Here is a 16,794-nt window from a genome sequence, read left to right on the forward strand (position 1 = left end):
CCGCCCCAGAAGTCAATCTTAACTCAATTTCAGATTTATTTACAAGGTGAAACTCTACAAATGTACAATTTCATACTCTTCAACCAGTGTCAATAAGTGTCTCTTTATATGTACTCAAGTAATTATCTAATGAATGCCTACCATCTGTATAGCCTCAACCTAAATTTATACTATTAACATGAATATGTCTGGTACAAATCTGACTCACAGCTATCGCTTTAATGAATCCTGATCATCTATTGCCCTCTTCCTGTCCCACTATTTTGACCTCAGATCCCCCTACCAAGACTACTTCCAAGAGGCTTGACTTCACTAGTTATTTCCACATCCTGAGCCCAACAGCATTGAAGATGATTGTTCTGTCATTTTGCTGCCCTTATTCAGATCAGCTGATTTAGCATAAACCAGGAATTTATCCCAAGAAGCTCTGTTGAGGTATATTAGATAGTGTCTTTATCCACTTGGCCGCTGGGAGAGAATAAGAGGCATTTGTTTAGGGGTTTTCTGTAATAACTTTCCATACAGAAACAATAATAAGCGGCCACAACTGTATTATCTTAATAAAGTACAGAGTTATTTAGTCACCCTACAGTTAGTTTGCCCCCATGTTTTGATGAGGTGTAAATGTAGCTGTTTCCCAGCAGTTTGAAGTATTTTGTTCAAAGCAATTCCAAATGTTGATTGTAAAGTAGCCAAAGGTTATTCAACAAGTATTCTGGTTGTTTTGTATAGGTGAAAGTATGATCGATGCGGCGGCCTCTTTCATTGATATTGTCATGTTTATAAATAATGCACAGACAAAGAACAAAGATCACATTCCAACCACTCATTTGTATGAAAATATTTACTCTGCAGGTTTAAGCCCGGTGACATAATAATAATAGATAGAGTAGCAGTTACAATACCAATAGTATGCCTGGTGATTTAAACACATGCTACGCATGCCATGTTCTACTTAATGCAATTTCCTCTCTTGAGTGCTTTGCTTTTTTTAATATTTTGCCAGCTCTCTCCTTTCTTGAAGGAGGTAACTCTTTGGAAAGTTCTGTTTCATGAAAACTAAGTCATCCAACAAGCACGTGGTAATTCGTCCAAGCAACTATGCTATATGTGTAAACCTCGTTGTTAAGTGTTGGCAGGCAGTTCAATCACGCTGCTTTCACCCAAGGTCTGCGCACACACTGCAACATTGGATTGTGATGAGGAACTTTGGTTGACTTTTCCCCTCTGTATCCCAGTGGTGTGGAGACCAGCTGTAGAACCAGTCCTTTTATAAGGTTTATTCATCAAATGTGGATGACACTGACTTCGGGGCAGCACAGTGGTCAACACCACTGCCTCACAGCGCCAGGGACCCAGGTTCGATTCCCGGTTTGGGTCACTGTCTGTGCAGAGTCGGTACGTTCTCCCCGTGTCTACGTGGGTTTCCTCCGGGTGCTCCGGTTTCCTCCCACAGTCCGAAAGACATGCAGGTTAGGTTGATTGGCTACGCTGAATTGATCCTAGTGTCAGCGGATTAGCAGGGTAAATATGTGGGGTTACGGGGATAGGGCCTGGGTGGGATTGTGATCGGTGCAGACTCAATGGGCTGAATGGGGCGGCACGGTAGCACAGTGGCTCCAGGGACCTGGGTTCGATTCCCGGCTTGGGTCACTGTCTGTGTGGAGTTTGCACATTCTCCTCGTGTCTGCGTGGGTTTCCTCCGGGTGCTCCGGTTTCCTCCCACAGTCCAAAGATGTGCGGGTTAGGTTGATTGGCCATGCTAAAAATTGCCCTTAGTGTCCTGAAATGTGTAGGTTAGAGGTATTAGTGGGTAAATATGGAGGGATATGGGGGTAGGGCCTGGGTGGGATTGAGGTCGGTGCAGACTCGATGGGCCGAATGGCCTCTTTCTGTACTGTAGGGTTTCTATGATTTCTATGAATGGCCTCCTTCTGCATTGTAAGGATTCTATTCTATTCTATTCTATTCTATTCCAGTTGTATTCATTGCTCACTCCTCGTTGCCCTCAACAAGATGGAGATGGGCAGCTTTCTGGAACATCTTTGTGGCGATAGTGTTCTCATAATAGTGTTATGGAGGTGATTCCTGAATTTTTGACCCAATGGCAACAAAGAAAGTGCAATATATATCCATGTCAGCCTTGAGGGAAACTTGGGGGTAATGTTATTCCCATGATATTAGAAAACTTGTCCTTCATGCTAGGAGAGGCAGTTGGGCAAGGAGTGCTGTTAAAGTCAGTTTGGTGAGTGACTGAGAACTGTTCCCAGTGGCATCAGTATCAGGGAGTAAATTTCCTCCTGTGGTTCTCACTACACCAATGCTTGGTTATTTTTTGCAGAAATTGGATGTATGCATTGCGTGTTAGAAGGCCCCCTCAGATTGTATGAATGTTTTTTAAAATGTAAAAATGAAGATAAAGTTGTGATCTACAGATAAATGTTCATCCACAGTTATCCACTCTTCAGTGAGTGTCTGACATGTATTTGCCTCTCGATTGCCCATTCATTTACAAGGATGATACCAGAACTGAGAAGTTATACCCATCAGGAAAGATTGATCAGGTTGGAGCTGTTTTCCTTTGAGGGGCTGACCTGATAGAGGTCTTGAAAATTATGGAAGGATTTGGTAAGATAGATGTAGAGTGAGGGTTACCACAACTTGGAAGAGAGACCAAACCAGGTGCCATAAATGTAATAGTCACTAATAAATTAAATACGGATTCTTTATCCATAGAAAGTTTAAAATCTGGAACTCATTCCCATGAGGACTAGCAGAAGCAAATAGAATGGATGAATTTAAGAGGAAGCTGGATAAACACGGGATATAGGAACAGAAGGTTATGCTGATAGGGGTACCAAGAGTCTTATGTGGAGCATAACGTGGGTGGCGCTGTGGCACAGTGGTTGGCACTGCTGCCTCACAGCGCCAGGGACCCGGGTTCAAATCCGGCCTCAGGGGTCACTGTCTGTGCGGAGTTTGCACGTTCTCCCCGTGTCTGCGTGGGTTTCCTCCAGGTACTCCGGTTTCCTCCCACAGTCCAAAGATGTGCGGGTTAGGTGGATTGGCCGTGCTAAATTGGCCCTAGTGTCAGGGGATTAGCAGGGTAAATATATGGGGTTACGGGAATAGGGCCTGGGTGGGATTGTGGTCGGTACAGACTCGATGGGCCGAATGGCCTCCTTCTGTACTGTAGGATTCTATTCTATTCTATAAATATGGACTATTTGAGCCAAATGGCCTGTTTCTGTGCCGTACATTCTGGGCAATTTTGGTATTTTAAAAAGCTGCAGGGAAAAAACAGCAGCAGTGTACAAGATTCTAAAGCAGCCAAAATATTTTTTACTCTGGCTCTACAGAAAGCAACACTCCCACCACAGGCGTTAACCTGAATTCCACCCTTTCAACACACTGCAGGTGGACAGTTATACATGCTCACAATATTACAGCTGTTCCTTTTTTTGTGTATTTGTGGTTTGAGCTTGACCTCCACATTATAAAGTAGCTAGTTTCGTGTCAGCTGTTAATCAACACTTTGCTATTATCACATTGGTGATTGCACTTTGCGTCAGTCACACATCAACTTGAGCTGTGATAAACAATCCAGCACTGACTTTCCTCATGTCCCAGTAGGTAAAACTGACATTCAACCAAGCCAAACTGACCAGAGGACTAACCTAATAAGTTAACTATGCTCAGCCTGGGCAGCAGTGGAGGCACAACAGTTGGCCTCAGTGCCCTGGGATCGAGAGGTAGCAATTAGTTACCTGTCCTTGCCAATTACGAATAGCCTGTGCGAGCACTGGGCAAGGACAAGATTGTTCACGTATGTGGTGGCCTTCGCAGTCAAATAGTTTGCTGACACTGGGCTAGGCTACTACAGTAAAATGAAAGTGACTTGTCCAAGGTAGTGTGAGAAGTGCAAAGGGCAAGCACTGTCCTTAAAAACATCAAAGCACACAATAGGACACTTACAAAGGGAGAACATTGGAATAAGGTTTAAAAACAATTCTCTTCTTTTCCCTTTTAAATGGGGTAGTTAATACGGTAACTGTAGTTCATCCACATTCCAACAGTCAGTGAAGCTTACCTTACAGCAGAAGTCTTGATAAAGTCAAAGCTTATCTTGCCTGTACTTACATATCCATTCCAGTATATAGATTAAAACCACTGGAGGGCAATTGTTAATGAATTGTATGTTTTATATTGACTGGTGTTCTGTTTGTTTTGAGTAGCTGAGATTACATGGACAATATTGAATATCTGGAAGTGATTACTGATCGAGGGGTTCCCGTGATTTATGTGTAGAGGATAAATGGATACCTGGGAATAATTGCAAGTCAGTAATGTAACCTCAGCCTCAGATTTGTACAGAGAATAAAAGATACCTGGAATTCATTACAATGTAATCTAATCTCAGTCTCGCCATGTAAACAACAAATGCTAATTCTGTGTGGTTTATAACCATCATTTGAACCCTAAAATTAGATTACTCCCTATCAAAATAATTCTATGGCATTGCCTCTTTTAATATATGTATCATTCTGCAAAGATTTCTTTTCTTCAATTTTCTTTCCTCTTCTGCTGAAGTCTGACTGGAATATGGCTCAATTGAAAGTTGCAGTCAGCCAGGTACCTGCTTAAGACCATTCTCCATGTGTAAGCAAGAAATCTAGTAATAATGAGTTAAGGAGCCCATTATTGTTGAAGAAGTTGACTTTTCTACTTGTGTATTTATCTTGGTTGATTTTGTACAAAGGTTTCCATGTTAACCACCTCTGCTATAACCTGATAGTATTAACAATATGGCCCAAAGGTCTGTTTGTTGTCATCTTCCTTTCACTTGCAACCTTCTATCTTTCCCCATTTATTGGTTGGCTGTTGCCAGAATTGAAATTTTCTATTACTTCTTCTCGTAGCTAAGAATTATCAGTCATAGTGACCATGCTAAAGGTAGCTCTTCCCCAAACTTGTTATCATTCCTTCTGATTATTGCTCACCCACATCACCTGTCATATCCAATTCTGGTCACCACACTAACCAGAAGGACGTGGAGGCTTTGGAGAGAGAGTGCAGGAAAGGTTTACCAGGATGTTGCTTGGTATGGAGCTATGAGGAGAGATTGAATAAACTAGTTTTGTTCTCCCTGGAAAGACGGAGGCTGAGGGGCGACCTGATAGAAGTTTATAAAATGATGAGAGGTACAGATAGGGTGAAGAGTTGGAAGCTTTTTCCCAGGGCAGACATGACAATTACAAGGGGGCACAAGTTCAAGGTAAGGGGGGGGAAAAGTTCAGTGGAGATGTGTGGGGAAAGTTTTTTACACAGAGGGTGGTGGGGGCCTGGAATGCGCTGCCAAGTGAGGTGGTTGAGGCAGTTACGTTAGCCACATTTAAGACTTATCTTGATAGGCATCTGAACAAACGGATAAGCGGTTGGTTTAGATAGGTAAACGTGTAGGCTTGGAGGGCCAAGGGACCTGTTCCTGTTCTTTGATCTTTCTTTGTCTCCCAGTAGCCAACCTTCAGTATTCACCTTCAAGTTCATAGTTTCTAGTTTTAGGTCATAGTATTAACCCATAGTATTAACCCATAGTATTATACCCATAGTATGGGTCTCCCCTCCATCGTTACCCTCCTCCAGGCTCACTCACCCTCCATCGTTACCCTCCTCCAGCCTCATCCCCCTCCATCGTTACCCTCCTCCAGCCTCACTCCCCCTCCATCATAGTGGGATAGCTTGATCTTGGTTTCAGACAAAGCTCAGCACAACATCGAGGGCCGAAGGGCCTGTACTGTGCTGTACTGTTCTATGTTTTCTCCCCATCTCTCTTGCAAGTGCTCATTTTTGTGAGGGTACAGTTCCCTGGTCACCCACAGTTTCCACCGCCCCGCTCGCCAGTGCTTCACCAGAGGAAAAACACTTCAAATTGAGCCTAGACAGTGAGTACTGACAACCATAAGCATAAAATCTGGGACTATACAGCACTGAGGGAATGCTGCTCTTTTAGAGGTTCCATCTTTCAAATGAGACATGAAACTGAAGCCCCATCTGCCTTCCCAGGTAGATTTAAAAGACCCTTGATACTATTTCGAAGAAGAAGTAGGGTGAGTGTTGGGGGGGCCTGTTCTTCCCGATGCTCTGGCCAATACTTATCTCTCGATCGACATCACTAAAAAAACAGATTATCTGGTTGTTATCATATTGCTGTTTGCAAAACTGTTGTGTGTGCAAATTAGCTACCGTGTTTCCTTTATTGCAACAGTGACTGTACATCAGAAGTACTTTATTGGCTTTGGGACGTCCTTCATTCATGAAAGACATTATATAAATGTGAGTTCTGTCTGTAAATGCACGTCTTTGTGCTCTGTCTTTTTTTAAAAGGTGATTTCACAGCGGGTTGGTATCACTCCCGCCCTGTTATTACAGCAAGCTGGCATTAAACAAACGTAAATTCCCATTCGAAGCCCATCAAACAAAACTTCGACGTGTTAATCTGAAACAAAGCCTGGATGAGTGACATCAAGTGTTGGCCCCTGATCCTTTATGGCTCCACTAGAAACAGCTGAGTGCTGACTGACCTTGCAAGTGATACAATGGATGACGCTGGGTAGGGCAGGGCTCTGAAGAAAGGGTATTTGACTTACTCAGGCTTGTTCCGTAAAGTCAGGATCTGCTCCTTTTATGTTTTGCCAGGACTTTAAAAAGTAGCTGTTGCGACATTTGAGATAAACTTGAAAATGTTGTTTACTTGGTAGACTTGATCTATGGTGTTAAAGGCTTTCTCCTTTTAAAGGGGAAATGTTCAACTGGCGCGGTGGTTGAGAAACCATGGCTTGCCTTATTATGATGTGGAGATGTTATCTCCTTATTATCTTGCCTTATTATCCCATGGCCACTACTCCTGGTCACTATCCTGGGAAAGCAACTCGCCAGAGCTTCTTCAATAGCGTCTTCCAAACCTGTGACCTCTGCCACCTCGAAGGAGAAGGGCAGCAGATTCATAGGATAGCCTGCAAGCTCCCCTCCGAGCCACTCACCATCCTGACTTGGAACTATATCGCCATTCCTTCACTGCCGCTGGGTCAAAACGCTGGAACTTCATTCCTAACAGCACTGCGGATGCACTTGCACTACATGATCTGCTGCAGTTCAAGAAGGCAGCTCGCCACCACCTCCTCCAGGGCAGCTAGAGATGGGCATAAATGCTGACCTGGCTAGTGATAGCCACACCTCATGAAATAATTTTTAAAACTACCAGTGTTGGTGATTGAAACGGAAACCATGCCAACATCGAAGACTAGATCCAATTAGTATCTGAAGGAAAGGGGAATAAAGGGATATGAAAATGGGACACACAAATTCGATTAGATTGAATGGCCAGCATGGTGGCACAGTGGTTAGCACTGCTGCCTCACAGCTCCAGGGACCCAGGTTCAATTCTTGCCTGTGTGAAGTTTGCACATTCTCCCAGTGTCTGCATGAGTTTCCTTCGGGTGCTCCAGTTTCTTCCCACAGTCCAAAGATGTGCACATTAGGTGGATTGGCCATGCTAAATTGCTCCTTAGTGTCCCAAGATGTGTAGGTTAGATGGATTAGCCATGCTCAATGTGTGGGGTTATGGGGATAGGGTGGGGGAGAGGGCCTGGGTTAGACACTCTGTCAGAATCGGTGCAGACTCGATGGGCCGAATTCTATGATTTTATTGCCTGTGCAGTATAAACGCCAACATAGACTTTTTGGGCCATATGGCTTATTTATAAGTTGTGTTTTTATGCACATGTGCAAACCAGCGAATGGAAAATTTGGGCTTAGTTGTAACATACGTTGCAGAAAAATAGGGTAGTGCCGTCGAGGGATACACATGAAAGATGATGAGTTGGATAAAGTGTTTTTGATCTGTGGATGTTGGTGAAACTTCAGTACCTTCAGGAGAGTTGGGGAGATAATAGGTGCAGAAAAAGGAAATGTATCGTGAAGAAACATTTCAGACCACATGAACTCACTCCTGAAGATGGTAGCTGGAAACAGACTCAAATGGAGAAAAGTTAAATATGCAGAAAGGGGGTGTTCTGATCATGTAAATATTATTTTTTGCATGCTAAGTTACTTTTCTCCTTCAAATGCAAAATAATGTTTACTTTTCAACTACAACTTTTAATCAACAAATTATTAGACCATAAGTCCTAGGAGCAGAGTTAAACTACTCGGCTCAACTGCTCCTCCATTCAATCATGGCTGATATTTTTCTCATTCCCATTCTCCTGCCTTTTCCCCATAACCCCTAATCCCCTTATTAATCAAGAACCTATTTATCTCTGTCTTAAAGACACTCAATGACCTGGCCTCCACACCACTCTCTGGCTGAAGAAATTCCTCCTCATCTCTGTTTTAAACGATCGTCCCTTTAGTCTGAGGTGGTGCCCTCTGGTTTTAGTTTTTCCTATTAGTGAAAACATCCTCCCCTTGTCCACTCTATCCATGCCTCGCAGTATCCTGTAAGTTTCAATAAGATCCTCCCTCATCCTTCCAAACTCCAACGAGTACAGACCCAGAGTCCTCAACCGTTCCTCATACGACAAGACCCAAATTGACCCAACCTCTCCAATTTATCCTCATAGCTACAGTTGTTTATCCCTGGAAGCATTCTTGTGAATCTCCTCTGTACCCTCTCCAGTGCCTTCACATCCTTCACATGAGGAGAATTTTTTTTATAACGCAGCACACTGTTATGACTACAGTCTGAAGAGATAGTGGAAACAGACCCAGTAGTAGCTTTCAAACGGAAATTGAATATGGACAAGTGTAGGAATGTGGAGAAAGAGCAGTAGACTAAGACTAATAGTTTGTTTCTTTCAAGCACCTTGGGCTGACTGGCCGCTTTCTGTACTGCGTGACTCTATAATCCATACATTAAATAAATTGAATATGGACAATTGTAGGAATGTGGAAAAAAGATTAGTAGATGAAGACTAATAGTTTGTTTCTTTCAAGGAGCCAGCACAAGCACCTTGGGCTGAATGGCCTCTTTCTGTACTGCGTGACTCTATAATCCATGCATTAAATAAATTGTTTCACAAAGAGGTAAACCTCGTGATCTATGGGGAATTGTAACTCCCCAGTATGGCTCCACCCTGATCAGTTAACCTGTTGTCTTGGCAGATCACAAGGTATATTTGAGAACAAAAGGCAAGACCCCACGGGTCTGATCGCGGCACTGCAGTCTACCGAGCTGGTTGGTGTTCTCAACATGCTTTACTGCATCCTCCTTCACGGTGCAGTCCCGGACCATAACATCACCACGCCGGCAGAAACGTACCCGCAGCACACCATCCATGTTGCAATCCAGAGCCTTCGCTTCCTAAACAGTTTCGCATTTTTGGATCTTCCCACTTTTCAGGTGAGTTGAGTTTCATTAACTGTGAATTGCAGATCAACAGAAATACTAAGTACCTGAAAGTATGACCGTTTCTGGAGTTCAGATCTTTCCTTTTTATTAAATCCATGAGTATATCAAGACTAGAATGAGCTAATTGTTCTGGTACAGTTCCAAAGATTAGATCAATCTCGGTGTCTAAACTATTAGGTGTAATGCTGAATTATATGGGTCAGAAATGTTCCAGTTTCATACCTTGATCTGTGTTACAATAGCTGATTGCTGCTTCGCTGGGGGTTATAATTGGCCTCCAGAACTCTAAACGAGGAAGCTCAGCTGCAACTTATGTGATCTTGCAGGAAGTGCATTTGGTAACCCATTCAATCCATCAGGGCTTTTACGTTATTCAGTTAGAGCATGGCTGATCTAACCCATTCAATATTCAATACAAGGCTATGGGCCAAGTGTTGGAAAATGGATGAGAATGGTTAGGTTTGTTTTTGACTGGTGTAGATGGGCTGAAAGGCCATTTCTGTGCAGTTAGACCTCTTTGACTCTTTAAAAAAAAAAGTAATTTAATTGTCCCTCACTGAAATCCTATTGACAGCTCATAATGTCACCTATTCTGTAACTATACCGTGGGGATTTGAAAGCACTGATTCTGTTCACTCTCTGGTGCCAGTGTGGGTATTAAACAAGCTCCAGATTTCTCTGCTGTGCTGAGCTGTGGAGCCCTGAGGAAACACAGGGTCATCAATAAGCAGTTGTCCTCTTGTACACAAACATTCAAGGCCTCTGCCTTCCTGCTATCATTAAGGGTTAGTCTTGGGGCACTGGGTCAAAGTACAGGGTGGACAGGAGTAATTAAAACGAGAGCCAGAGCCAAGCATACTTTGAGTGAGTAATGAAGGTGCACTCCCTAGCTATTTGAGTAAAAAAAACCTTTGATTCATTATTTAGAGAGATACATGATAAATAGTACTATTTCATTTATAAAGATATATTGCATCAGGCATCTAAAAAATAGTGCTAATTGAATAAGGTCCCTAATGAATAAACATGTTTGCCATAAGCAAGCCCCTGTACCTTAACCAGGTTTCAGAAGCCCAGTATGATGGCTGCTAACCTGTCATTGCCAAGTTTCTTCCACTCTAGAAGTCAACTTTACGGATCTTTATTCTCCTCCTCTTCCACAAATCCACTGAGTGAGCTCCTGACTTGTACATCGCTGCATGCACATCACTGCATGCACCATCGCTGCATGCACCATCGGTTTATCTGACTCCAGATTGCTGCTTCCTCACTGCACCCAGTGTCCATTTCCCATTGTTGCACAGTATTTCAACCACAGCATTCCTGCCCTCTGGAATTCTGCTCCCAAACCACACTATAATCTACCGAAACCTCTTGAACTCTGCCTTTAGTCCGTCTCCACTTCACTCTCCTAAATATCCTTCCTTTATTGCTTTCTCTTTCTTTATAATGACTTAAATCAAAGATCATAGAAACCCTACAGTGCAGAAAGAGGCCATTCGGCCCATCGAGTCTGCACCGACCACAATCCCACCCAGGCCCTACCCCCTTATCCCTACATATTTACCTGCTAATCCCTCTAACCTATGCATCTCAGGACACTAAGGGGCAATTTTAGCATGGCCAATCAACCTAACCCGCACATCTTTGGACTGTGGGAGGAAACCGGAGCACCCGGAGGAAACCCACGTAGACACGAGGAGAATGTGCAAACTCCACACAGACAGTGACCCAAGCCAGGAATCGAACCCAGGTCCCTGGAGCTGTGAAGCAGCAGTGCTAACCACTGTGCTATCTTGCCGCCCCTTATTTAAGATGCTTATTTAGGTGCATTACCCTGTGCAAGAACTGCAATAGTGCCGTTTGGGCCTATTATGCAACCTGCTGCCAGCTGCATCCAAAACTGCTCATACTCAATCACTACCTTTGTGTAAATCACCTGAGCATGTTTGAAACGTGAACTGCTGTATAAGTGCACATTGCCCCTGCTGCTACTGTGAAATCTGGTTATGGAATGCTTGCGAACTGTTGAAGTAATGCAGTGCGCTTCCCATGACCGCTCGGTGCAGCACTGACTCATTTGGACCAGAAGATCCCTGGCTTTATTCATAGTCTTTGCTGGGTTAGTTGACACAATAAGGGTTTTAACAACACCAGGTTAAAGTCCAACAGGTTTATTTGGTAGCAAATACCATTAGCTTTCGGAGCGCTGCTCCTTCGTCAGATGGAGCGGAAATGACAGAGCAGCAGTAAAGGTGCGACAATTGGCTTCAACACCCCTCAACTAGGAAACATCACCCAGAAAATTCTATTTCCTAAGCACTGTCCAATGATACCTATTGGAAGGTATCACACGTGTAAGCATTTGGTGCGGACAGAACCGGATGCTGTCAAGTTGCACTCATTGTGTTGCCTGGCCGGACATGCAAAATATAGAATCTCCACTCAGGAATCATTAGAAGCTAATTGATGCCTCTAGAACCATATCGCAGAAAATCAGTGCTTTCAAAGGTGTAGGGAAGGTAGAGATAATAAGGGGAGGGGAGAAAAAAAGTAACTGCAGAACAAAATGAAAAATCAACCAAATACGTGAATAACAATGGAGCTTCTCTAATTTCCTTATTAAGATGAATGTGTTGGTTTGGAATTTGTGTGGCTGAGCTATTGAGCTATTGATAAATCACTCGCAAATGTGGACGTGAGCTTCCTTATTCAGCTGGGGCAATGCTCAACTTTCTCTCTCTCTCTCTTTTCCCCCCCCCCACTACCACCCCCCCCCCCCCAAAAAAAACCCTCTCTCTTTCTCCACCCCCCCCCCCCCCAAAAAAAAACAATCTGCATCCTTTTCTTTCCATTAGGCTGTGTGTGGTGCTGAGGGCCTCTCCCTGGCATTCCGCCATATTGTCAGCTCACTGCTGTGGTACTGTTACCATCATACCTGTGAGGACCTGCTGCATGAGGTCATCGTCTGCGTGGGATATTTCACCGTAAACCATCCTGACAATCAGGTAAGCAATAATTACAGGGCAGTGAGAACACAAAAGAAAAGAGTGACAGCCTCCCCCATCAGCTGGTAACAAAATGCCAACTGCAGTTTTAGTTTAAAAGATTGCTGTGACATTTTGAACCGATGCTGCAAGGAAATAATTGTTTTGCTATAATTTCTGTTGATAGTTTTTTATTTTCAATATTCATCATTTTCACTTTCTCTCCTCAAGCAAGTTTCTTTTTGTTAATTGTTTTTCTTATTTATAAAACAAAAAGGGTTCATCAGAATTCTAAACGTTTCTCAGGAAGCTTGGAATAAACCAGAGTTTTCATTTTGGTTTGATTTGATTTATTATTGTTGCATGTATTAGTATACAGAGAAAAGTATTGTTTCTTGCACGCTATACAGACAAAACATACCGTTCATAAAGAAGAAAATGAGAGAGCGCAGAATGTAGTGTTACAGTCATAGCTAGGGCGTAAAGAAAGATCAACTTAATGCGAGGTAGGTCCATTCAAAAGTCTGATGGCAGCAGGGAAGAAGCTGCTCTTGAGTTGGTTGGTACATGACCTCAGACTTTTGTATCTTTTTCCCGACAGAAGAAGGTGGAAGAGAGAATGTCCGGGTATGTCATATTTACCTCTCCAGGAATACTTGTATTTACCCAACAACTTTTAGAATTCAGAATATACCAAAGCACGGTACATGAAGCATTTTCAATCATGATCAAATGTCATTGAAATACATCCTTTTTTCTTGGTTAAAATGTTATGACAACTTGCCTGAATAATGGAGTTTGATTTGTACTAAGAGCCCCAGTGACACACGGTCCTGGACCAGTGCCTATTCAATCACTGACGTTAATTCAGTCTTCCGGCACTCTAACCCCTCCAAATTCCTCCAAATAGATTGTCCAAGCATGCTATAAATATAAACACATATGGCCTTATCAAGGCTCATGGTGGGAAAGGTAGAGTTGAGGATTGTCATATCCGACCAATCATGATTTCATTGAATGACGGAGCGGACTCGACGGGCCGAATGGCCTACTTCTGCTCCCACCTCTTATGGTGCAAAGAAAGTTTAAGAATGCATAGAAAAATTTACCATAGTTATTTTAATTACGCTGTTTCACTTTTATGTATATATGCATAAACCCACAAATCTTAGATTTGCTACAGCACAGGAGGCCATTCGACCTGTCTTGTCTGCATTGGCTCTACAGACAGGCAATGCCGTTCCCCCGCCGTCTCCCCATAAGCCTGCACATGCATTCTTACTTTTCAGACTATAGTCCTCTTCTCTCTCGAATGCCTCAATGGAACCTGCCTCCACCACACTCTCAGGCAACGCATTCCACATCCTAACCACTCACTAAGTGAAAAGGTTTCTCCTCCCGTCTGCATTGCTTTCTTTGCCAATTATTCACGTGAAAATAAAGATGAAGACATGACAAAAACAAAAAAATGTACAGCTTGTAAAATGTGAAAGGGATGCTTCTGTAAATAGAAAGGATTATATAATGGCAGATTACAGATAAACTGATATTCAAAATCTAATCCATTTACGTCTGTGGGACAAATTTCCTATCTTTTTTAAAAACTTGATCTTTGCTCAGCTCCATTTCAGTGGTCAGCACTGCTGCCACACAGCGCCAGGGGCCCGGGTTCGATACCCGGCTTGGGTCACTGTCTGTGTGGAGTCTGCACGTTCTCCCTGCGGGGGTTTCCTCCGGGTGCTCCGGTTTCCTCCCACAGTCCGGAAGACGTGCTGGTTAAGTGCATTGGCCGTGCTAAATTCTCCCTCAGTGTACCCGAACAGGCGCCGGAGTGTGGCGACTGGGAGATTTTCACAGTTACTTCATTGCAGTGTTAATGCGAGCCTACTTGTGACACTAATAAAATAAACTTTTCTAAACTTGAGCTAAAAGCACTATGCAGGACGAAAAACCCAGTTCAGATTAGTACTTTGAAGGCAAAGCATGATTCTGTTCCCTTCCTTATGAAGGTGGGATATAAGCCACTATATAGTTTTACCTGGTGTATTTTAGTGGGACTTTTTAAGATGTTGAGGGACTGGGTGAATTCACTGTACTTGTTCACATTAAATTGCAAGAGCAGGTTAAGAAGAATAAGTTCAAGTGAGTAAAAAAGGTACATTTAGAACAATGTGTTGGCATTTTTCTTCACGCAACAAATGACAATGCAGAGAATAGAGTGCCAGGAGCAGGAGTTGGAGTGAAAATCCTGGTATCTTTTTAAGAAAATTGGATGCTAAAATGGGTAGATTGTAGGATTCTTTTGGATGGGCGTATTAAAATTGACTAAATGGCTGTCTTTATCTGTAGTGTGTTACGTTTTCACAGGGGATTTCCACAGTAACTTCATTGCATTGTTAGTGTAAGTCTACTTGTGACTAAACAAAAAAATAAAAGTTGAATTGCGTGCAATGTAGATTGAAGAAGTTGTGCTAGATTAATGGGATTTCTTTCCAGTTAACCAAACAATCCAGATTGCAGAAAAAAGACAGTGTTTTAACAATGACATGAGTCTTTTAATTAGTTCCAACCCGTCCAGGACAGACATGTCGTTGCCTGTACTATGTAACTGCCCAATAGTGGCTTTGTATTTCTCTGGCTCCTGATGAATGAAAACATTCATAAACATTCAGGCCAGCAGATTGACTTTGGATGCGAATCCCAGTTTGCACGGGTCAGTGAGCTTTGAAATCCGAGTCTTTAGTCCATTTCCCTTCAAGTGGTTCAAGTCATCCGTTGAGCTCAGTAATTAACACCCATACAAATCTATATGCCGTTCTGGGCTAAACGTGAAAGGAAACTTGACTGGATTTCTGCTTTTCCTATTTAAAATATTTTCCACTCCCTCCTTCTAAGTGCCACACTCGGTCACCAAATAAATATTACATGACAGAGAATAGATGGACGACCACAACTGGGGCAAACTGCTTAAAGAGTTTTGAATGGACTTACTTTGCATTAAGTTGATCTTTCTCTACACCCCAGCTATGACTGTAACACTACATTCTGCACCCCCTCCTTTCCTTCTCTATGAACGGTATGCTTTGTCTGTATAGCGTGCAAGAAGCAATACTTTTCACTGTATACTAATACAATAATAAATCAAATCAAATCGAAGAACATGGCAATCGTGTTGGTCAAACTCAAATAGAGTTATAGTCATAGAGGTTTACAGCATGGAAACAGGCCCTTCGGCCCAACTTGTCCATGCCACCCTTTTTTTCTTTAACCTCTAAGCTAATCCCAATTGCCCGCATTTGGCCCTTGTCCTTCTATACCCACCTTACCCATGTAACTGTCTAAATGCTTTTTAGAAGACAAAATTGTACCCACCTCTATTACTACCTCTGGCAACTTGTTCCAGACACTCACCACCCTCTGTGTGAAAAACTTGCCCCTCTGGACACTTTTGTATCTCTCCCCTCTCATCTTAAACCTATGGCCTCTAGTTTTAGTCTCCCCTCCCTTTGGGAAAAGATATTGACTATCCAGCTGATCTATGCCCCTCATTATTTTATAGATCTCTATAAGATCACCCCTCAGCCTCCTACGCTTCAGAGAAAAAAGTCCCAGTCTATCCAACCTCTCCTTATAACTCAAACCATCAAGTCCCGGTAGCATCCTAGTAAATCTCTTCTGCACTCTTTCTAGTTTAATAATATCCTTTCTATAATAGGGTGACCATAAATGATGATGTTATGTTGCTCTTATTGCTTAGAAGTGGAGGCCCATGTTATACAAGTGCTGCTCCCTTGTTTCATCTCGTACTGAGTAATCAGGAGTGGGGGCTGAAGGTTTGCGCTGTTATCGATAGCAGTTCTCCAATAGATAGACAATGTAAATCCAGGACTCTGTTGTTTATGCCTCTGAGCAGCACATGTATCATGAGGAGTTATCGGCAACAGCAAATTATTAGAAAATGTCTTTTTTAAAGAAAAGTGGCCAAAAAAGTAAAATATTAACTTTACTCAACTCGATGAATAGCTCGCACATGAACATAGGGAGCCTCGTCAATACACAAGTTAAGAGCCACATAAAACTCTGGTCTAATGATCATGTTCAAGTTCTGGTCTTGAAATGGCTTTCCATAAAAGAAACTTTTAAAATTCCACATGTGCTACAATAAGTATCAGGTACTTGAATAAAGAAGCATAATACAACTGAAGTCTAATCTCAACTGGGAGGAATATTCCTGCTACATGAGGTTAGCTTTCAAAGATTATACACAGTCCAGTTTACAGTAAAACTTTTTATTTTTGATTTGATTTATTATTGTCACATGTATTGGGATACAGTGAAAAGTATTGTTTCTTGTGCGCCGTACAAACAAAGCATATCATTCATAGAGTACATGGGGAG

At 42.6% G+C, this 16,794-nt stretch overlaps 1 protein-coding gene across 7 annotated transcripts in view; it reads left to right on the top strand.

The window, feature by feature from the left end:
* The window catches only part of scaper (S-phase cyclin A-associated protein in the ER), a 347,336-nt gene that overhangs the window by 296,797 nt on the left and 33,745 nt on the right, over positions 1-16,794 (top strand). For all 7 annotated transcript variants that reach the window (XM_078199948.1, XM_078199949.1, XM_078199950.1 and 4 more), the window contains 2 exons: positions 9,163-9,400; positions 12,268-12,417. In XM_078199948.1, the coding sequence (XP_078056074.1) occupies positions 9,163-9,400; positions 12,268-12,417 (388 nt within the window). The remainder of the gene's footprint in view (positions 1-9,162; positions 9,401-12,267; positions 12,418-16,794) is intronic.

Source organism: Mustelus asterias, chromosome 29, assembly GCF_964213995.1.
Source record: "Mustelus asterias chromosome 29, sMusAst1.hap1.1, whole genome shotgun sequence".
NCBI classification, from domain to species: Eukaryota; Metazoa; Chordata; class Chondrichthyes; order Carcharhiniformes; family Triakidae; genus Mustelus; species Mustelus asterias.